This window comes from Gossypium hirsutum, chromosome D03, assembly GCF_007990345.1.
Source record: "Gossypium hirsutum isolate 1008001.06 chromosome D03, Gossypium_hirsutum_v2.1, whole genome shotgun sequence".
NCBI classification, from domain to species: domain Eukaryota; kingdom Viridiplantae; phylum Streptophyta; class Magnoliopsida; order Malvales; family Malvaceae; genus Gossypium; species Gossypium hirsutum.
In genome coordinates, this window is record NC_053439.1 from 39855088 (window position 1) to 39879575 (window position 24488).

The window sequence follows — 24488 nt, forward strand, 5'->3', positions numbered from 1 at the left end:
ACATGGTGACTACATCTAAATTAAAAACACCAGTTGCTTTCATTAGTTTCTTCCTCATGACTTGCCACTGATAATTATTTAGTGCCATCTCCTTTATAAATTTATAAGCTGCCTCAAGTATTTTATGGTTAAGTGTACCACCAGCTGTTGCGTCAATTAACTGTCTCGTTCAGGGATTCAAACCATTGTAGAATGTTTGAACTTGTAGCTATAAGGGTAACCCCATGGTGAGGGCACTATCTCAATTGATCCTTATAACTCTCACATGCATCATGTAAAGTCTTCAAAATCGATCTGCACAAAGGTAGAGATGTCATTCCTCAACTTGGTTGTTTTAGCCGATGGGAAGTATTTTAGTAAAAATTTCTCGGTCATTTGAGCCCATGTAGTGATGAAATCATGTTGTAAAGAGTTCAACCACTATTTAGCTTTGTTCCTCAACGAGAAAGGGAATAACCGTAAACGAATGGCGTCTTCGTGTTGTACCATCTGAGTATTGGCCAAATGAGTATTTGAATCTTTGTGTTGCAAACTATCGAACTGAACAAACTGTTGTACCATCTGAATAGTGTTCGTTTTCAGTTCAAAATTATTTGCAGCAATGGTGGGTCTCACAATACTCGATTCAACCCTAGTTTAAATGGGCTTGCCATAATCATACATAATAGATTAACAGGAGCAGGAGCTACAGGAGGTAGTTGAATATTCTGATTATCACCCATCTCCTCAATAATAATAATATCCTCTTGTTTGTCTACTAAATTCTGTCAACTCTACCTTGCTTCTCTACGGTTTCTGCGAGTAGTACTTTTAATTTCAGTATCGAAGAGTAATGGTCCCGGCGGGTTTCTCCTAACCACAAACCAAAAGAACCTGCCAGAATCAAAGAAAAAAATAGAATGTAAAAATTAAACTAAAAACAAAAATATATAAAAATAAAATAAAATTGGCTAAATTAATAAAAATAAAGTGTTCCTAATATTTTAGTCCCTGGAAATGGCGCTAAAAACTTGATGAGTGTTTTTCGTACTAACTAAATTTTACGACAAAGGCAAGCGCACCTATCGAACAATAGTATAGCTACGGTGAGTAAAGATATTGTATTGACGATGACTAAAATTATTAGTAATTACAGTTTTCTTATTATTTAGCTGACAATTTGGAGTGATGAGTTTTAATCTAAAATTACTAAACTAATTGAACTAAGAATGCAACAGAGAAAAAATCAGGAAAATAATCGAAAGATAACCAATGAGAGAGACAATACCCAAGAAAGAATCCACCTAGACTCCTTCTATTATTATTAATTTGATTTAAACGATTGATTCACTTAGTGTCTTGATCTAGAGAAATACCTAAATTATGCTAATATCTCTTTCGAGAGTAGAAGCAACTGACTCAAGGTTGATTAATTGAAACCTCTTTCTAAGTAAAACCCCTATTGTAGCATTAACTCGATTTATAGGTTCCCCTATTAGATTTTGATTCTAATCCAGTAGATTTATGTCGTCCTATTTTTAGGATTGCATGCAACACCACTCAATTATGCTAGATCTACTCTTAAATAGGGGCTTTTGCTCTATTGAATTAAGCTCATTAAACATGAATTAAAATCCTAGAAATATTAAAACAAGAAATAAGCACATATAATTGAGAACAAGAATCAAGTATTTATCATGTAAACAGAAATTAAATAATAGAATTCGTCATGGGTTTTATCCTCCCTATGTATCTAGGGAATTAGTTCATAATTCTAAATAAAAACATCACAAAGTCAGAAAAACCACAAGAAACAAAGAAACTCATAAAAACTTTAGAAGAAATTAAAAGGAGGTCTTCGATCTTGATGGAAATCTGCTTCGGAAGTGGCTCCAATTGTGTTCCTTGAGTGTTTTCTTCGATCTTTTCTGATGGCTCTCATATCTCTTCTTTTATTTGACATTTATAAACTTTAAATGCTCAGAAAGCCTAAAAATTGTGTTTTTCCGCGTGTTTGGGAAGCAAGGTGCGAAATTGACACAGGCTGCACATAGGCGTGTACCCAGCCTGTGTGGCTCCTGAAATCTGCTCTTTCTCTCCAATTATCGCTCATTTTTCGCTCCTCCTAAATGCTCACTTAAGTATAAGAACATGAATTCAAAGGATTAGGAGCATCAAATTCACCAATTTGCATAAATAATCATCCAAAAATACATTAAGAATGAGATTAAAATATGTTAGTCATATCATTTGTCAGTAACTTAAATTTTAAAGTTTAAAAGCACAAAGAGTAAATTTGATAATTCAAAAACAAAAATTGATCATATTAAAGTAAAGGGACTAAGTCCATAAATTTCACAAAGTACAAAGACTAATAATAGAATTTTAACTCAAATTATAGTTGAAGGGCCATTTTATTATTAAAACATAAAAAAGGAAAACTAGCTACTGTATGCATAGTGTTATACTTTTTTTCATTTCCTTTCCCATAGATTAAAAAAAAAAGGAAAACAATTTAAAGTAGTGTTTTAGAAATAAATTTTTGGCATTTGATCCATAACAGCGGATTTAATGAAAAGTTTGTGTAAAAAGAATAGATTATAAGACAAGAATGTAATTTCCTTACCTAGAACAACTCCTGTTTAATGTTACCTCTCTCGCCATTAGAATGATGCCGAAAACGTAAGATATTACAATATTCAATTCAATCCTGTTTTTTTAATTTTATTTTTCTGGTTCTCTTCACTTACAAAAAAAAAAATCATAGCGTTGGTAACTTTCCTTCACTTTCATGACCTAGAAGATGACCTCGTTCGGGACAACCATTATCACCATCACCACGAACAAACCCTCACCCTTGATTCCCTTCCTTATTGGTCTCGTGATTTCCACTTCTTCTCTTCCCCCGAAGCCGATCTCCCTCACCCACACGACGGCGTTTCGCTCCCCGATTCCCTTATTGTCAACGGCCCCGATCTGTTCGATCGCCGCGAGAACCAAGTCAACTTCGTCATCGATCTCTTCCACCAATGCGTCGAACAATCTCAGGTTAGTTCCGATAATACCCCCAATAACAATTCCAATTCTGGTAACGGAAATGATAATAATACTAGCAATAATGATGCCGCTGATTTGGTTTCTGATGCTTTGAGTGATTCCAGTTTCGGTGTTATTGAGGGAAATCATGAGCTTGATTTAAGGTTGGACTTAGGTTTTAATTCTATGGATACTCATGTGAGTGATGTTGAGATTGATATTGGTGGCGGTGAATATAAGAACAACCATTTCTTTGTGGAAATGAGGGTTTCAGGGTTGAGTGCTAGTGAGGTCGCTTCTAATTTTAGTGGCATTGACAGGTTTGGGGATAGCATGTGGATTGTTGGGTTTAGATCAGATTCGGAGGGTGATGATGAGGATGAGAATGATAACCGAGCGCTCACATTTGATTTGAATTCTGGGGATGATTATAGTATTGATGATCATGTTAACGATTGTTGTGATGTTGGTGCTAATGATGATGTGAGTGTTAGTATTCCACTTTTCTGGGATTCGCTTCAGTTGGAGGATCGTTGGGAGACCATTGAAGATTTTGAATGGGAGGAAATGGATGGTAGGGTTGATTACAATGCTGGAATGGAATAAAGTTGTAATTTAATTATTTTATTGAATGGAATGGAATAAAGTTGTAATAGTATTTTTGTGTTTGGTTGAATAGAATAGATTTGTAATAACATTAGGAAAAAAGCTAAATGACCATAGTACCCTTAGTAGAATTATCTTTAGATAGATGATTACTGTTATTAAATTTTAAGAACATTATTATTAATTATAAGTTAATAAAAATAAAAATAAATAATTTAATCTTATTTTAATATAATTATTATTACATATAATTTAATAAAAATAATATATAATTTAATAACATTCTTAATATAATTATTTTTATATTAAATTATATTAAAAGATTTTTTATTTTTATATTAAATTATATTAAAATATTTAATTTACTACCTTTTAAAATAATACACTATTATTTGAATTGGAAACAAAATTGTTTGTTTGTCAAAATAATAAACTACATTTTATTTTTCCTTTTCCAACTAAAAGAAAAAAATGTTTGTTTGTCTACATTATAGAATTGGAAAAGGTGATGTTAATGAGACAACTTTGCATTAATGATTTCTTTAAAGGAAAGAATTAAAAAAATTATACTAAATGATACAACCCCTAAGGCCCAAGATTTGACTTCTCTTCATTTCTTCTAACAAATGAAGAATTTCTCAAAATAATAGATCACAAACAAATAAACAAAAGGTCCATTAGAAAATAAAAACCCTATTCTCAGCCTCACTTCCTCAAGACCAAACTCCATCTTTATCTCTATTGCTTGAATCCATTCATTACTCCAACCCCAAACACTCAAATGCACATGCCATTGCAAAAACTGTTAAAGAATAAAAAAAGAACAATTGCTCATTAGAAGCTTCAGTGATGAATTTAAACCTTGCAAACTGTTTTGGGTCCCAATTGCGGAGTATTAGATGCCTATGATCCACTTCAAAAGTTCTAAGAGCAAAAGGGATTCACATAACTACTAACAAAGGACAATCAATTCAACATTGAAAAGATGCATAAAAGATTAAAAATTACAACCATGTGCAATTTGCAGCTAGTTATATAGAGATGTAAGATAATATGTATTGGATACAATAAGGAAAATAAATAAGAGGAGCAAGCTAAATACGGCCCATACCTAACTAATCTCCAACTCTTTCTTTGTCTTACATGGAGTTTTAAGGAAAAAACACACTTTTTCTTACACAAGAAAATACACTCCAAAAGGACAACACAAGATATGTCATCTTTACTCTCTTTTAACCACTTTCACAATTAATTGTTTTGAAGCCTTCTGTGGGTCTTTAAACTTTTTTTGCAATATCAATGGCTTCTTGATTACTCATCACCTGGATTAAGCATATGAAAAAGGAAAAATAAATCCTATAAAACTATTTCCAACTCAATAAGGAGACATCAAAGTAAAGTGTTTTACCTTCCAAAAACCATCACTTGCAAGAATTAAAATATTTGTTTTGTTATCTATGTTGGTCCATTGAATGTGGGGATCTGATCGTAGATGCGATTTAAGGCTCTTGTCACTAGAAGCATGTGAAACTGCCAGTTGCCCATTAACTCTAGGAACACCTCTTGATAGCATGCACAAACAACAAATTTAACAATATTATCATATTAGCAAATTAGAAATGCAGGGTCTACTTTACGTAAGGAATATGATGCATATAAATCAACCAAATTAGAACCAAGACCTTAATTCCACTCAATAGTCTAATCTTGAAGTTTTCAAGCATCGATTTCATTCTTAGTATCTCCACCATGTAGGGCCAACAAATAAGAATCAAAATGATAAAACATATACAACATAGTGGTGACTGGCACTTTCCTTTTTGGTTAGTAAGACCAAGATTTTGAATGTAATGGAATAGGACATTTCAAATTTGTAGTGTCTTTAACATGCCTGATGCATTTGTACTTCATAACAAACACAAAGACATGCCTTAATAGACCATTAAGTTGTTATACAAAAAGGATCAGAAACATAAAACAGAGTGCAGAACTTCACCAGTGATTGATATGTGAAAAAGGAAAGACAAAACATTTTATTGTTTACTACAAAGTTAGAAAAGCTAATAGAGATGATCTCTCCCTATGATTGCAAAGAGGCTAAGAGCTAAATACAAGCATTAAGTATTAGAAGCTGCAAGACCACTTAAAAACACTAAGCAAATATGACCAAAAACATTCGTTTTTGTTTGAAAAGGACGAAACATCTCTGAAGTTGTTAGTCTAAAGAATACAATGAACAATTCAAAACCATGAACCACCATAACATGTAAACATAAACAAACAGGAAACAAAAAGGTAAAATAAAAAAGCTTCTTCCAAGATAAGGGAGATCAAAATTAAGATAAAGTGACCATAACCATATGAATTGTAGGTTTGTTCTTGTTTGAAATTAAAAGTTGCCAGAATATAAAGGTCTTTTCCCTTTTAAGTGTACAAGAAAAAACACCATTCAATCAAGAAAATCAAAGATGTGCAACTTTAGACCACTATTATTAAATTGAGTCATCAACAAAATGAAACTAAATTAAAATTGTTACCCTCTAAAAGTAGATACTTGTTTATTTTCATGAATATGTAAATTGATGCTTGTGCATGCAAATGCAAAAGGTAGTAGATTTATTTTACAACTTTACCACAACCAGAAGTTATTAACCATGATATTAAATTGATATACAAGAAATTAAAAAAAAAAACCAACACATCATAAACAAATAAATAACAAAGAAAACCAAACAAAATTTTCACAAATGCAACAAAAGCTTTTTTTTTTTAATTTTCATGGACAATGTTCAACAATTTTCACGTATATGCTTGCAAAGCATTTGTGAATTTGACAATATAAACAAAATATCTACTCTATCTGAAGTTACTGAATTATGGGATACTTTAACAAAAAAAAAAACATATTGTGTAGAATAATATGCCATCTTTGGCTGCAAAAGAAAAGAGAAAGAAACTTTATGAATGCAAAAATTTGGCACACAAAAATGGAAATATGATTTTTAGTAAAAGAAGTATATGCTTTAAACTTCTTGATGTTGGTCTTTGAAAAATCAAGATTTATAAATTACACCTCACCAAGTTTACATGAAATCACCATAAAAAAACCATTGTCATAGTAGAAATCCTTATTTATTAAATAATTACCATCAGAAAGTAAATATATTAAACCCAGAAAGACTTTCATAAACTAAATATAATAAAAACCCACAAGCGCAATTATACAATTATTTGATTGAAATCAACTTTAAAAGCAGTAATCCATATACACAGTAAAAAAATAGTGAGATTAGAAATTTGGGTTAGAATTAGAACTTACCAAATCTTGGATCCTGCGAGACCACCTGAAAAATGCATCACTTCTTTTGTTCAATGGATTAAACTATTGAGAATTTTGTAAATATATTGAAGAGAAAAAAGTTCTGGTTTGCAGCACAGAAAGGGTTGGGAGGAAATAGAATTAAAAGAAAGGGTTTAAATTAAGTGAAAAAGAGACGAAGTTGGAAATTTGTTGAATAATTATAGTGGAGGAGGGAAGAAGCATGGAAAAAGAAAAGAAAAGAAATTCAAACGTGGGAAAGAAGGGAGGATGGTGCTAATTTGTTAATTCACCCATTTCCTAAATCACCATTCAATGGGAAGAGTACCGAATGCTATTTTGTATTTGATGATTATTGTTATTGTTATTAAATTTTAATAAGATTATTAATATAAATAATAAATAATTTAATCATATTGTAACATAATTATTATTAAATATAATTTAATAAAAAATATAATTTAATAAAATTCTTAATATTAAATATTCTTATATGAATTTACTAAAATCATAATATATAATACTATAAAATATAATTTAAAATAATTATTAGTAAATATAATTTAATAAAAATATATAATTTAATAAAATTCTTAATATTAAATATTTTTATATGAATTTACTAAAATTATAATATATAATACTATAAAATATAATTTAAAATAATTATTATTAAATATAATTTAATAAAAATATATAATTTAATAAAATTCTTAATAATAAATATTCTTATATGAATTTACTAAAATCATAATATATAATACTATAAAATATAATTTAAAATAATCATTATTAAATATAATTTAATAAAAATATATAATTTAATAAAATTTAAAATAATTATTCTTATATGAATTTACTAAAATCATAATATATAATACTATAAAAATAATATATAATCTACTTTATTATTTTTAAACTGCAATACATATTTAATGTGCTAAAATATTATTAGTGAAACAAATAATTTAATTATTCTACAATAAAAAATATTAGCAGTAATAAATAACTTGAGAATTATATTTTGCATAAACATAACATTCATATATTAACAAAAGGTTACATGAAATTCATGAAATTCTATGTCATAATCCATATGTTATACAGTTTACAACATAAAAAAGTTAGAACATTGTAATGACATACCATCCCAAATATTACAAACAGAAAAAGTTATGAAATTATCATCAACAGAACCATGATTTTTAATGGTCAGCAAGAAATTTTCTGACCCATTCCAACCACACATCAGAAGATAAACTAAAGAAAATGGGCATTTGTGTTGGATGATCTGAAATTTTGCTCAATGCTCGATAGCGCTCATCCACAGTTAAACCTTCTATTTCACATAAGGTTGGATATAAATTTATAGCTTTTTCTTTGATGATTTGGAATTCTTCTGACTTTTGTTGAACTACCATATCGGAGGCAATACTCCTACTGATTTGTTCGCCAATGGCCCGCATGTTTTCAGCCAATAAAGTGGCAGCATCATGAAATGAAGAAAAAATATGATCACTTGCATCAGAATTCTTTTTTTCTTCTTTGAAGATGTGGAACCCCCTTGGTTTCTATCTGGTTGCGGTTCCGTAGCAGAAACATCCATGTCATCCAAAGAGACATCAGCTTCACAGTCATAGAATTCGTTTATTTCTTCATTAATATCTGTAGTATGTACATCCTGAACATTTATTTCTTCAATAACATCAGCGGCTGTTTGAGCATCTTTCCCAGTCGCTCGATCTCTTGCGTAGATGGCAGTAAGTTGGTCGTAGTAAGAGAAACTACGATGTCTGAATTGACCGGCTTCTTTATGACTCTATAAAAATGAGGAAATCATATTAGTTATAAGTTTTGTAAAAATAAGATAATAAAGACTTGAAATAATTCTTACATTTAAATAAGAGTTCCAAACCGCATCTTCAGCAACAACGAGCTGCCTATGCTCATCCCAACCAAAACCGCTATTGTTTTGGCCATTAAGCATATCATACACGATTGACCAATCCCTTTTTAGTAACCTAATCCTCGATTCAATATTAGGTCTAGCCTTCAACATTGCATTGGGTAAAGCCTTTTCTAACATTTTTTCCAACTCGTTTAAATAACCGACTTTGAACCCCGTATCAGCATTAAAGGTTCCAACATTGTGCAAGTCCACCATACAGGAAACCAATGCTGCATCTTCTTCTAGAACCCATTTTCTTTTGGTTCCTCGAGAAGCTTGGAAAGAAACATTTGATTCTAAAACACCTGACATAATTATCTTAAGAAAAAAAACAAATTAAAATTAAGTTTAATATCATGAATCAAAAGGTGAACACTTTATAAAATTAAAATTAAGTTCAATATCATGAATCAAAAGCACAACACTTTATAAAATTATAACACATGATGAATGAAAAGAAATTAAATTATAATTCAACAAGTTTAGTACAATACAAAAAACAATTCAAACACCACCAAAGTTTCACAAACTAGATACATAAAATAACATAAACAAATTAACTCAAACTCATTTTGTCCTTAAACCTAATTAATTTCTAGATGCTTGCCATTCATCGAACGTTTGGTTGGCTAGTTCCATCCTTCAAGTAGCCCATGCATCCGAAGGATGAATATTTACAATATTCGGTTGATCGTCATCTACCACATTACTAGGTAATCCTTCTCCCACCTCTGCTTCAATAGGATTAATACTCATATGGGTTCGAATAAAATTATGGAGCAAACAACATGCAATAATGATTCTATTGTGCACCCTTACGGGATAGAATGATGGACTCTTAAGTATTCCCCATCTAAGTTTTAATAACCCAAAGCATCTTTTAATAACATTACGTGTTGAGGCATGTTTCATATTAAAAAATTCTTCCGGAGTACTTGGCTGATAACCCTGACGCCACTCATTCAAATGATATCGTTGTCCTCTAAAAGGTGCAAGAAATCCCTCACAATTTGTGTATCCAGCATCAACTAGATAATAACAACCTATAATTTTTTTAAAAATGATTAATTCCTCAAAAAAGTTTGATCTTAATGAATAATTTAAAATCCTCTAACTTTCCACTTTACCATGAGGAACTTTTAGTGTAACACCTCTAACCCTTATCCGTCGTCGGATTAGGGTTACAATGCATTACTACATAAGATACAACTTTCAAACAATTCCGAATTTCATATAATCATAATTGTATTTAAATAAACATGTCACAAAGCCATACAAGAAAATGTACATTAAAATCTTAAGTAAGAATTATGAATTATCACATCGATTCAATAAAAATTCCTGAATAATTAAATTCCTTATGTTCAGCTGTTCACATCAATTTATATTCACACCTTGCCAGTTACCATGTACTCTATTCGACTAACCTATTTAAACTCATTTAAAAGACAAATATACGTCATTATAAAAGAACAAAGCTTGCGCCTAAACTCCTAATGAGCCATTTCCAAATAACCATATTTCAATATCATCACCAGGCTAAGAAATACATGTTCGGTCATTATAATACATTACCTATAACATATTTATACTTTATTGACATTCATCAATTCGCATACTTATCAATTTAAATATGAACATCAAACCGAATCATATAATCACTTATATTTTCAAACCAAATATATTTTAAAAGCACCACATGAATTTACGATATTTCTAAGTACCTAATTATTACATAGCATAATTAAAATTCAACTAACATGTCAAAACTCATAATTAAATATCACCTTAATAATTCATTCGATTGCAAACTCAATTCATGCTCCAATATAATCAATTTCCATATAAAAATTTTACTCATCAAATATCCATTCAAAATCACATAAACTCAACTTAAACAAAATGATCATGGATAACTCATTTTTTTATTCTCTTAAAAAAAAACAAACCGAACCTGTATAACCAAGATATACCCAAACATATTATCAATACAACCCAAGTCAAGTTATCCTACACTTCCAAAATTTAATAACATGCAACTCAATTAATTACCAATTCCATACATTCCACTCATATTATATATCATCTCATTCACCATATTATCAACAAAACATAGCTACCGTATTTTACATGTAAATAAGCCATAACCAAAATTATAAAGTTAAACACTTAATCAAGAACCCATAAGACAAAAACCAAAACAAATACTAATGATTAAAGACAAGCCATTTTTCGCATGGCTATATACATACAAGTTCCAAAATCAATTATTTTATCCAGACTATACATGCCATAAGCTCAAACTTTAACTTAGTAAAATACCAAAGAAAACAGTCGATAGTGTGATAGGCTTGCTGATGATCCCTGAGCTCGTACACGATTCCAAAATCTATAAAATCGAGGTAAACAAAAACACACATAATAAGCTATTAAAGCTTAGTAAGTCATAAGCAGAAATTCATATATATATTTTTATATTAATACTTATTCTATCATTAAGTTAAAATAAACCAAAGATCCTAATATTTTGTATCATATAACGCTTTAAATAAAATCACATTAAATTTTCATATAAACAAACCATGTGGCCAAATACACATAAATATTTAGCAAAGCCAAATATTCAATAAATCATTATGCCAAAATATATTTATACTCAAATGGTTAACTCATACTTTATATTTCATTTGAAACTATTATAAATTTAAAAATAATCAACTTACCTTAACACTAATTAATCAAATGGCTAACACATACCTGAATAATTTAGCTTTCTTAACACATTTATTTGCTTTTACTATTGCTCACATAAGATTTATAGAACATAGAGCCTTGTATAAAACACCGGCATAAAGCCTGCTAGGCACAAAGCCTGATACATTTCACCGGCACAAAGCCTGCTAGACATAAAGTCTGATATAATTCATCGGCACTGAGCCTGCTAGGCATAAAGCCTGATGTAATTCACCGACATCAAGTCTGCTAGGCATTAAGCCTGAAAATCTCAAATACAAGGATGATCTTATGTATAATTCTTTATGTTTACATAAGTTTTACTCACTAATTGTATCTTCGTAAGAATTGAATTATATTCAATTCTTCATAGCAAACAAACATTCGATCACATATGTATAATTTACAACATTAAAATTCAGCTCAAAGGATTTGTAGCCTATATTCGAACCACATATGTATGTGAAATTCATACATTAAATTCAGCTCAAGAACTTGAAATATATATCTATTCGAACCATATGTATGTAAAATTCATACATTAAATTCAACTCAAAGAACTTATATCATACATTCAAACTTTATATATATAATTCATAACTTTAAATTCAATTCATGAAATTAAATCTTACATTCGAACTACATATCCATGTAAATTCTACTATTAGTTTCATATCATTGAACTTAAAGCATACTTTAATTAATATACATGTAATTTATACCGTTAATTTTAACCTCCCAAAATCAATTTCTATGTTCGGCTTTCACATAGAAAAATCATCAAGTTTTATTCAATTTATATACTATTAGTACCATCTTACTAAATGTATGATAGATATATTTATATAAATTCCAATTTAATAACATTTAAATTGCTATTAGACTTACCTCGGTTAACAACGAACACAGTCGACTACTCGACTACTTTTGACTTCCCCCGATCCAATTCCGTTTTCTTCGTTTCTCGATCTAAACATATTAAAATTAACTCTTTTATTCAATAATTCATTTAGTTTAGTCCAAAAACACACAAATGGGCAAATTACCAATTTGCCCTTGACATTTCACACTTTTTACAATTTAGTCTCTATTTCAAAAAAATATAAAATTAACAAACTTTCATTGTACCATAGCTTAGCCGAATATTCAATAAGCTCATGTAAGTCCATGCATGAGATATATTTCACATTTTAGTCCCTCAATTTACACTTTTCTTAATTTAGTCCTTAATACACATTTTTATTAAAAATTACTAATTAAAACATGAAAAATCTAACAACATATATTTATTTTCCATCATCCAATAACAAAAACAACAAACTCTCTTCAATGGCATATCACAAAATACACAACCAATTCAACAATTCAAGCATGAGCTTTAAAGATAACTTAGCAACGATCTCAAAAACGTAAAAATTATCAAAAACTAAAATCAAACTAACCTTGAATTGAAATCCCTAAGATGGCCGAATGTTAAAGCTTGAAGAACAAAGTTTCATTCTTTTGTTTTCGGTCATAAGAAGATGAAAAATAATGAATTATATTTTGATATAATTTAACATATATTAACATATTACTAGTTTACTTATTTAACCTTTGTTTATAAATTTTTATACCTTATAATACAAGGTCATTCTTGACCAATATCACCCACTTACTTAATAGTGGGCTAATAACCTATTAAGGACTCCATATTAAAAAGGCATTAGCAATTTAACACTTTACACATTAACTAGCCTTTTTATTTTTTTACGCGATCAAGTCCTTTTTCTTTAATTAAGCACTCAAACCATAATATTAATTCACGAAACTTCCACACATGCAAATTCACACAAAATATACACCAAATAAAATACTAAAATATATATATTTTTTTAGACTCGGATGTGTGGTCCCGAAACTACTATTCCGATTAGAGTCGAAACCGGGTTGTTACATTTAGTCCATGTCTCCTACTAATGGCATCTCGAAGAACCCGTCCATCAGCAACAGAACCCTCCCAACCAGGAAGAACATAAACAAATTGCATATCAGATGTACAAACACCTAGCATATTTGTTGTTATGTCACCTTTTCGCGTTCGATATCTAGGTTTATCAACTGTTGGAACCCTAATCTTGATGTGGGTTCCATCAAGAGCACCTAAGCAATTCTATATCACATGTTATAAAACCTTAAGTTAGGATACTAAATTTAAATCTAAATCAACTAAATTATGTACAAGCTATATATAAAACTCAGTCCAATACTTTAAACCATTTCCACATTTTGTTTGAAGAATTAGCTGTAATTGGCTCTACCTTTTTAAATAACACATCTTGTAAGCGTATGATAGCATTTAAAACACTATGAAATGATCTGCTAACAGTTTCCTCAGACCTATTAAAGTAATGCTTGATAACTCGATTTTTAAGGTGATGGGAAATGATATGTAAAAACATTGCCACTTGCTCATCAACAAGTATGTTCCTTAACGACTTCAATCCCCCTAACATTTGTAACATCTCACATAGTTAAAAAAAGGAAATTCTATTCATCCTAACTTGTTCAATACAGGTCTCGTCACTAGCATATATAAGCCTTTTTACATAATCTCGTTTTGCATAAAAATCTAAAATATAGGACCTAATCCTTGGTCTATAAGTATGTAGGCTATGGCTGGCACCCAATGTAAGTAAGAACCAACTCGCAATTCTACAGATTTGCAACCATATTGTCAATGCAATACCAATTCTTTTACGCCTCACACTTTGTGTAATTAAAGGCAGATGAGCCATTACTGCAAGATATTAATATGTTATATATCTTCAAATCGTAGTAAAAGGGTCACATTTCTCCAATCATAATTTCAATAACAGTAAAATAAAATAAAATAATTTAATTGCCAAAGAACTTACAGTGATTGTGTGAATACAAGATGCTGAACTGTGGGTGGAGGAAGCAATCAAGCAAGCCAAAGAAGAAGAGGAAGCAATAACACACTATCAAAGAAAAATGAACAATACAAATTTAGAATCTTTACGAAGCAAAAAATAGAAATTAAAATTATCTTTGCAACTTGAAAATCATTTATTTATCAAATTAGTTGTCATAATATAAAAGCACTTTAGGCCTCAATAATACAATCACAGATGGCATGCCTTAGTCTATTAACCAAAACCTTATGTAGAATTAGACTATCCTTGTGAGGTGAACAAATTTTGAAAATAGTCTAGAGCAATTTGCATAAATTCTTCGTCTTCAAAATCTTTGACCATATTATTATGTTGATGCTTTGTAGGTATATATATAATTGAGCTAAAATTAAAATTTCATCTATATATTGAATTAAAATTAAAATCATATTTATACAATTGCTCCAAAATAAAATTTTTAAATCACATTCTACATCAAATTAAAATTTAATGTAATTTTAAGATTGTTTGAAATTTTGTTGTCACTAGCATTTATTCTTAATATTCATTACAGTTAATTAAAACAATATTTTGTTAATTAAAACAATTAAAGACTTTGTAATTATTAAACCGTATTTAATAATTAAATATATAATTTAATTATTTTTATTTTAATAAATTGGAAAATTAAAAATAAAAAATATTAAAAATAAAAAATTTAATTTAATTTAATTAATTTGTAAATATATAATTTAATTAGTTTTATGCATTTAATTATTTTTATTTTAACAAATGAATTATTTAATAAATTGGAATATTAAAAATAAAAAATATCCAAACTTTACTTGAATTAAAAAAATAAACAAATGCATTATTTAGTAAATTAAAAAACAATTGCATAAAACCAATCCATAACAATAAAATTAAAACTTGAATAATAATTGAAAAATAATAGTTAAAATTAAAAATAATAAAAATAAACTGTTTTGCACTAACTATTACAATAGTCACTCAAAACTGATTTGCACTAACTATTACACCACCTTAGTCAACTAAACAAATAATCAAACAAGAAATGAAACAAACAAGCTAGTCGAAACACTAGTTGCGCATATTCTCAGTAGAAATCAACTCTTAAAACTTGATCAATCCCAATTAATCATCTGCTAATACTTCCATGCTTATCAAACAGTTTACTAGTGTTTACATTCTTGATTAAAACATATTACTAGTAACCAACAAAGAAATTAGAGCTGTTACGTTTTCATTGAATAGTCATAAGAGCCCTGGCCCTAATGGATATATGACTACTTCAAAATTGGTTAAATGTTGGCTGCTTTTAATGTCACTTTGGTGCTTAAATGCCTTAACCCAATATCTATAAAAGAGTTTTGACCAATATCATACCATTTTGTATTTTATGTGTATAACCATGATTCATGCTAATAGAATTCAAGCTCATCTTCCAAAGGTTGTTAACAAGAACCAAAATGGTTTTTCATCCCTAACATACAGGTGAACAGCCATATGGAGGTAGGATCTTCCAAATATATAGGAAAGTAATAGAAAAAAATTTAGCATGCCTGTGCTGGAAATACAAGTGATGACAGAAATTAAGGGTAAGTTTTGATATTATCACTGAAGATCATGTCTGAGCATCATGGAATTCCCCATGACCAACCTCTTCATCAATCCAAATAACTTGTACACACAAATAAACAAGTCACATATAAATGCTTTATTACATGTGATTCAGTTTAAATCATTAACTAATTGCAGGTAAATGATTCTCATGGATGCTAAAAACAGAGACTTTAATCTTTTCGTAAATTCTACAAGGAAACCTCTCAAAGTCTAAACCACCCGGCATGGACTTTGATGTTAATATGTCTGCTTTATGCCCAAAATAAGAGGCAAATATAAACTATCATTTCGTATATTATAAGATACCAATAAAAAAACTAGTCATTTACAAGGTACACAATACAAAGAACAGACGAGCATGCAAATTCTGAAATTCAATCTCAATCTGCTTTGGGCAAAACCCAAATGTTATACATTTAAAGACCTTAGAAAGTAGAGAGAACCAATCAAATAATCATGAAGAAAACACCAAATGCCGAGTATATAAATACTAAATGAGTAGATTAATCCAGGACACAAAAATAAAAAAATTTGATCTTTTTTTATCAGCCAAGGGGTTGACAAGGAGTGAATTTGCAATTGTGATTCTAACTTAATTGGCTTAGCTTCCATTGATAAGGCAGTGACACTCGGGGTTAATGAGGACTGAATTCGTAATGGTGATTCTATCTTATTTGGCTTAGCTTCCTTTGGTAAGATAGCAACACTCGAAACTTGCATGAGTAGAAAGACAATAGACTATATTAACCCAACCGGTGTAATCAACTAAGCTTCAAGTGTCATTTTCCCTTATTTGGAAAACAAACAATCATAGCTGAGTTGAAATTCTACATTACCTGAAGCCTCAACCTACAGTCTCTACCAATTTCTTAACTCATTCAACCTATGTTACTTGGATTCGTGTGTGTGAGTCAGATTGGGTATATTCCGACAGGAGTATGCCCATTCCCCTCAAAGTTTTTCCATGTATTTGAATAGTCATTGAAGGATTATATCCCCATACCCATATCCCGATATTTGTCGGATACAAATGCTTCTAACAAAATGAAGAATCTGAGCAACATAGAATCTAACAAAAACCATCTTCATTCTACTTGAAGACCAACAAGCATCAGTCGTAAGAGTTAGCTCTTTCCTAGCTACCTTCTAAATAGCCTTAACTTAGCAACACAAACTTTGTCAAAATGTTTAATTGACAACAAAAGTATCAGTTTCATAAAAGAATAAAGGGAAACCAAAGTGCCTTATCAACAGAATCAGTCAAACATGCAATAGAATAAACAAGTAATAGAACCACATTGAAAAAATTTTCATCTGTTCAATCGAACATGCAATAGAATCAGTCAAAGAAAAGCCGAATGAAAATCATAAGAAAGGAATCAAAATTAGGAGAACAACAAACAAATATTCCAGATTTGAGCAAAAGCAAAACTACCTGTAAAATAAACAGGGAAAGAGTGCTACCTGCTAAAAGAGTGATGGTAATGACCTGTCACCCAAAACTGAAGAGTTAGAAAATAGAAAAAATAAAAATGAAATCGGTTTTACAAAAAAGAAAAGAAAAGAAAAACAGGGAAAGAGTGTGAGCATTTTTCGTTCTTGATAAAATAGAGAAAAGAAAAGAAACGTAAATAGAAGAAAAGAAAAATACGAGAAGAAGAAGCAGAAATCGATGGAAGGGAAAAAAATTACCTCTGCAATATCGATGGAAGAAGAAGCAGAAATCGATGAGGGCAGAAAATGGAATAAAAAATAAGAAACGCTGAATGGGGGAATGACTATTACAGCCAATGGGGGTAATACGGACGGAACTGATTCGAGCTGTAATAACATTACAACCAACCAAACGCCTGTTTGGTGGTGGGCCCGCAAAATAGGGTTTCCCCCAACCAAACATGTCCTGAATAAAGTCGTATGGAATAGGATTGTAATAGCTTATTACAACCAACCAAACAATGATTCGATGATGTACCCACTGAATTAGGAAGTAATACATTGTTATTGCTTCCAACCAAACATAGTGTTATACTCTTCTTCGTTTCCTTTCCCATAAATTAAAAAAAAAAAGGAAAACTATTTAAAGCCGTGTTTTAGAAATAAATTCGTGGCATTTGATCCGTGACAGCGGATTTAATGAAAAGTTTGTGTAAAAAGCATAGATTATAGGACAAGAATGTAATTTCCTTACCTAGAACAACTCCCGTTTAACGTTACCTCTCTCGCCATTAGAATGATGCCGAAAACGTAAGATATTAAGTTCAATCCTTTTGTTTAATTTTATTTTTCTGGTTCTCCTCACTTACAAAAAAAAAAAAAAAATTCATGGCGTCTGTGACTTTCCTTCACCTTCACGACCCAGAAGACGACCTCGTTCGGGACAACCATCATCACCACCACCACGAACAAACCCTCACCCTTGATTCCCTCCCTTATTGGTCTCGTGATTTCCACTTCTTCTCTTCCCCCGACGCCGATCTCCCTCACCCAGACGACGACGTTTCGCTCCCCGATTCCCTCATTGTCAACGGCCCCGATCTGTTCGACAGCCGCGAGAACCAAGTCAACTTCGTCATCGATCTCTTCCACCAACGCGTCGAACAATCTCAGGTTAGTTCCGGTAATACCCCCAATAGCAATTCCAATTCTGGTAACGGAAATGGTAATAATACTAGCAATAATGATGCTGCTGATTTGGTTTCTGATGCTTTGAGCGAATCCGGTTTCGGTGTTATTGAGGGAAATCATGAGCTGGATTTAGGGTTGGCGTTAGGGTTTGATTCCATGGATACTCATTCGAGTGATGTTGAGATTGATATTGGTGGCGGTGAATATGAGGACGACCATTTCTTTGTGGAAAGGAGGGTTTCAGGGTTGAGTGCTAGTGAGGCCGCTTCTAATTTTAGTAGCGTTGACAGGTTTGGGGATAGCATGCGGATTATTGGGTTTAGATCAGATTCGGAGGATGATGATGAGAATGAGAATGATAACCGGACGCTCACAATTGACTTGAATTCCGGGGATGATTATGGTATTGATGATCATGTTAACGATTGTTATGATGTTGGTGCTGATGATGATGTGAGTGTTAGTATTCCACTTTTCTGGGATTCGCTTCAGTTGGAGGATCGTCGGGAGACCATTGAAGATTTCGAGTGGGAGGAAGTGGATGGTAGGGTTGATGAGAGGGATGTTTTAAGCGTGTTTGTTGATGGTGATGATGATGTGAATTCTGTTTCGCTTTCCATTTCCCCTATGATAGCACCTGAAGATGCGGTTAGTTTCGAGAGGGCAGCTGGGTTGGAAACTTTGGAGTGGGAGGTTCTGTTGAATGCTAATAATTTGGAAACAACCCCCGAAATGGGTGAGAACGCTGACCCATTTTTTGCTGATCGTGATGACTATATTGATACTGCTGAATATGAGATGCTGTTCGGACAGTTTGCTGAGAATGAGAATGCATTTATTGGGAAGCCTCCGGCTTCGAAATCTGTAGTTGAGAATCTTCCTTGTGTGGTCGTGACTCAGGAGGATGTTGTGAATAACAATGCGCTTTGTGCGGTTTGTAAGGATGAGGTTAACCTTGGTGAAAAGATGAAGCAGCTGCCATGTGCTCATCGCTATCATGGAGATTGTATTATACCTTGGCTGGGAATAAGGAATACCTGCCCTGTTTGTCGTCATGAGTTGCCAACAGATGATGCTGACTATGAAAGGAGAAGGTCCATAAGAGCTGGACGTGCACTTTAAGGGTAATGTATGGTCTGGAGTGATTTTGAAGCTTTGTTTAGCATTAGGTTGTTAAGAATGTAGATATTGTTTTTGGGAAGTGTCAATATGGATTTTTAGGATCTTGTCATTCTTCACAAGCCTCATAAGTATTCTATATGTTCTTTTAATCCTTTTCGTGGTATAAGAATGTTCAATGACTTGATTATACCTTCAGGGTTCTTTTGGTTGGAATAATTATCTATTATCATTTTGCTTCAATCCTGTTTTATTCGACCCTAACTACCTCAGATACATGATTGTTTAGGAATTAGGGATTTTGTGTTATTTCTTATTATTTTAGCTATTACCATAGTTCACATGATCGTTCATGAACCAAGTTTGCTGGAGTATATCGGATGATTTTTGTAGGTGATCAGCTGAAGAATTGCATGGCTTGTTGTTAGTTAGTCTGTCATACATGATCAAAATGGGTATTTTATAACTCAATGAGAGAAAACAAAAGATTTCGGTGGTGTGGTATCGAGAAGTCGCAAAAGAGAATAGGGGTTGGGATTATAGAACTCGTTATAATGCTTGAACATGATTGATCTCATTGTTTTTATTGGTTGTAGTAACTCTCCGGGTTTTTAAGTATAGTGAATCTTTTAAGTTGGTTTCAGTAATGCACTCTTTATGCCTGATATGTTTACTTCATTAAGTTGCAGCAAGTTTATCTTGCATTTGTGACCTTTATTGATTGGGAATGCCATCTTGAATTGTGATGAAGTCCTTACAAAGGATGTGCGAGTATGATGAAGAAAGGAGAATGATAATAGATGCTCATAATCAAATCCCAAACTTAGTAATTCAACGTTGTAAGAACCAATTCAACTAACATTTGGGTTTTTGCATAAGTCCTAGATTCATGTTGTATTGCGATTTTGAAAATTTATTCCAGAAGTGCTGCGAAAAATTATTATAGGTTGAGACAACTTGGAGTTGCAGCGAAGTGACGTGAAAAGGTTGCTTAGACATCCTAGGCTAGTTTCACTTGTTTGAAGCAACTTCATATTTCTTGTTGTGCTCTTGGCTCCACTTGATGGGGTCATGGATGAGAAAACTTTCGGCTGTTCTGTTGGAAATGACTCTCTACAATTAGTGAAATATTATTTTTATTAATAAAAATTATTATTTTGATTTATATTTAAACTTTTAACTATAATAATATGTTTTATATTTTACCTTATTTTAAAAAATAAAAAATATATTTTTTTATTTCAATCTACGAATATGATGGATTCCTCATCCTCACTTGATTTATTAATAAAACTAAGGCTTAATTCTTCTTATTTGTATTGTTTTTAATCAATTTTTCATTTTATTTTAGCCCGTTACCCTAGTCCGTTTGTTCCTTAAAAAAATGAAAAATGAAAAATTAATTAAAATCCAAAAAATGTTAAAAATCAGAAAATTATAACAACTAAAAAGAATCATAATCTATTTTCTAAAATTATAAAATATATATTTTTTTAAAATTATAAGTATCCGAAAGTTTTTTAAAAAATTATTAAAAATTTAAAAAAATCTAAAAACTTAGAAATTTTTTTAAAAAAATCAAATCAAATCAAAATAAATCATAATATACTTTTTAGAGGTGATCATGGGTTGCGCTACCCGGCCCAGCCCGATGACCCTCTCGAAAAATAGGAGGATTCGTGTAAAAATATAGGCCCGAAATATGGGTTTGGGCAAAAAAGTAACGGGCCAGGTTTCGGGTAAAACTTGTTGGCCCGGGCCCGGCCCGGCCCGAATTATATATTAAATATATATATTTTATTGTTAATTAAATATACTTTTTAATCAAATACATATATTAAATATATATTTTTTCGGTGATGTAAAATTTTATATGGGTCGGAACGGGCTCGGGCTTAACAATTTTCTTTTGGGCCGGGCTTGGACAAATTTTTAGGCCCATATTTCGGGTCGAGACAGGCCCGAGCCTAGAAAACGGGCCTAAAATTTTGTCTGGGCTTGGCCCGAACCCGACCTGACCCGGCCCATGATCACCTCTACTATTTTTGAAAACTATAATTTTTTTTTAAATTATGAGTATGCGAAACTTAAAAAATACCATAAAATTATTTAAAAGACGGGATTAAATGTCTAATTCATTTGCTGATTTATCTATTTTTAACATTCTAATTCCATACATTACAATTTTACACAATAACATAACTTTTAATTAATCATTTCTTTATCGAACCATACGAATTGAAAACTTCTTATACTAGTGGTACTATATAACTACATCTATCCAATTTTTAAAGAATTTTATTGTAGCTTTTACTGAAAAACTCAAAATTCCTTAAAAATATAAAAAATTCATAAAATCCCTAAAATTTTCAAAAAAATATCATAAAATTTTTAGATTTTTCTAGAAAAACCTAGAAATCCAAACCTTTTATTAATTTATTAAAATTTTAAATAAATTTAAAATTTCGCATACTTATAATTTTAAAAATATTTTTTTATAATTTTCAAAAATAGATTATCATTTTTTATAAAAATTTTCTAATTTTTAAGGTTTTCTTTTTGGTTTTTAATGACTTTTTTTTTTAATTTTCTTATATATTTTTTAAAATTTAAGATTTCTCCTTTGACACATGGCAGCGTGCCATTGGTTGATTTAAATTTTTTTAACGGAAAATATATACAAGGGTGATGGGAATATAAGGGCTAAACTGAAAACGAAAATAGAGTGTAGAGGGCAAGCTGATAAAAAGAGATAGTACAGGTACCAAAATGATAGTTGAACTATATTACAGGAGCCAAAAGAGGCATTAAACCTTTAAATTTTGGATGGATTAGTTGTGGGTTTGAAAACTAAAGTGGCTTTATCAGCAGTTGGAATAATGTTGTATACAATAACACAAATAAAGGGCATATCAGAAAGCTACTTCCGATTCATATTTCATTCCCATTTCACTTGGACAACAATCACATCACTGACAGGATAGGATTCCAACAACTTTGAGGTGAGGTGAATTCATTTCACTTCGTGCTTAATTTTCTGGATTCAAACTTCTTCTCGGCTTTAATTTCTCCAACCACTCTTGCTTTAATTAGTACCCCTGTATCTGAATGTTTGTTTTGGTTTAATATTATGATACTAGATAAGTTTTTACTTGAAAACTTTTGATCTAATGCTCTACATATTGCACATAAACTAGAAACCATCGGTTTTTACATTTGCCCAAAGCTTAAAAACATATCAAAAATGGAGTTGTCAAGCAAAAAACTCAAATAGACCCAAGGGTGAAACTCAATGGTGGGAGTGAGGTGCTGGGTTAGATCGATTAATGCGCATTTTATCACCATTTGGTAAAGACCAAGATGTGATGACACAACTTCAACAAGATGGAAATATTTCGGAAACCTCAATACAAATTGAAAAGATTTCGGATACTGCTCCAATCAATGGATGGCGTAGTTGGAATTCCTACAGCACGACCACGGATACAGGTTTGCAGCAGCTGAAATTGTTTGCAAGTATCAAAACTGAAAAACTTGGGAGGCAAGGCAAATGACTAAAAGCCATTTTTTAATCTCTTAGCTCTCATTGCCTCCTGACAAAACCAAGGGAAAGCACAGCATAAAGATATCATAGAGAGGGGAACGAGCTATATCAAATGGCTTAGAAAGAGGATCAATGAACTTTGTGCCTTAAGATATGGGTTAAAGAAGCTTCCGAGTGGCTTTTTCGAGCTATAACGACTATAGCTTGAACGTCTTGTGGAAATTCAAACGGATTCGAATGGAGTTGATGTTATACAGCATCATGGCTTGGAGGGGCAAGGTTTCACCATTTCAAAGGTGCTTGATGATTTTTCATGTTCTTCTACCACAATTGATTCATAACATCAGATCCAAGGTTGCACCCATTTGAAATTCACTTGATCAAAAGATTTCATTCTCTCTCTAATGTCCCTTACAATTGGCCAAAATTTTCAATTACCACAACCTCTAACTCTGTTAATATCTTCAATCACTATTTTGGCATCAGACTCCACCTCTATTTTCCTAAAACCCATATGTTCAGCCCTCTCTTAACAGCAAACGCCTCAGTTTTAATGCTAGATGAAGCCATAACCAGCTCATTATATTCATCCATCAAACTCCCTTGGCAATTACGAATCACAATACCAATACCATGACTGCCATTAGAATAGCAACTACCTCTATCACAATTAATCTTCACCCAGGTTTCTTCCATCTTCCTATATTTTCCTTTTTCTGATCAGCACTCTCCAACTTTCTTTCACTATCAACAATCATCATTCTTTCCTGCACTGTCTATTTTATTCTACAGACAACTTTCTCAAGCTCAGACATTTTTTCTTGCCTAATTACTCTGCACCTCTCCTTCCATATAATCCAGTAAGTGTAGGCAATTAAAACAAACAACTTAGTTCCATCCGCTTTTGTACTCAAAACCATTTTCCTAATATCAAGCAACCAAGAATCAAAACAAGTTACCTGATCCTTCTGCACCTTGTAATTTATATCAAGACCAAACCATATAGCTCTGGTCCGGTCACACTGCTGCAAAACATGTTCA

At 31.4% G+C, this 24488-nt stretch overlaps 3 protein-coding genes, 1 long non-coding RNA gene and 1 other non-coding gene across 8 annotated transcripts; 3 read left to right on the forward strand and 2 right to left on the reverse strand.

The window, feature by feature from the left end:
• The first annotated feature begins 219 nt into the window (after positions 1–219).
• LOC121215673 (small nucleolar RNA R71) lies at positions 220–327 on the forward strand. Its single transcript, XR_005911649.1, has one exon. It is a non-coding gene; the product is annotated as a small nucleolar RNA R71 (small nucleolar RNA).
• A 2082-nt stretch (positions 328–2409) lies between these two features.
• On the forward strand, positions 2410–3670 carry LOC107949760 (uncharacterized). The gene is made up of 2 exons (XM_016884511.2): positions 2410–3027; positions 3141–3670. The coding sequence occupies exons 1-2, from the start codon at positions 2783–2785 to the stop codon at positions 3619–3621; spliced, it is 726 nt and encodes a 241-aa protein (XP_016740000.1). The 5' UTR covers positions 2410–2782; the 3' UTR covers positions 3622–3670.
• Positions 3671–4587: 917 nt separating this feature from the next.
• LOC107949759 (uncharacterized) lies at positions 4588–7252 on the reverse strand. Its single transcript, XR_001697884.2, has 3 exons — positions 6941–7252; positions 5030–5183; positions 4588–4943 (listed from the first exon to the last, which is right to left on the reverse strand). It is a non-coding gene; the product is annotated as an uncharacterized lncRNA (long non-coding RNA).
• Positions 7253–7999: 747 nt separating this feature from the next.
• Positions 8000–18054, reverse strand: LOC107950834 (uncharacterized protein At2g29880-like). 4 transcript variants are annotated; one of them, XM_041090107.1, is made up of 7 exons: positions 17852–18054; positions 17624–17648; positions 14519–14602; positions 12510–12590; positions 11211–11277; positions 8835–9206; positions 8000–8759 (listed from the first exon to the last, which is right to left on the reverse strand). In XM_041090107.1, the coding sequence occupies exons 6-7, from the start codon at positions 9198–9200 to the stop codon at positions 8355–8357; spliced, it is 771 nt and encodes a 256-aa protein (XP_040946041.1). In that variant the 5' UTR covers positions 9201–9206; positions 11211–11277; positions 12510–12590; positions 14519–14602; positions 17624–17648; positions 17852–18054; the 3' UTR covers positions 8000–8354. The 4 variants fall into 4 exon arrangements, with proteins under 4 accessions (XP_040946041.1, XP_040946042.1, XP_040946043.1 ...); XM_041090108.1 differs by having other exon boundaries at positions 17595–17648; XM_041090109.1 differs by lacking the exon at positions 12510–12590.
• A 45-nt stretch (positions 18055–18099) lies between these two features.
• Positions 18100–20146, forward strand: LOC107949757 (uncharacterized). The gene has a single exon (XM_016884509.2). The coding sequence runs from the start codon at positions 18482–18484 to the stop codon at positions 19904–19906; it is 1425 nt and encodes a 474-aa protein (XP_016739998.2). The 5' UTR covers positions 18100–18481; the 3' UTR covers positions 19907–20146.
• Positions 20147–24488: the final 4342 nt, after the last annotated feature.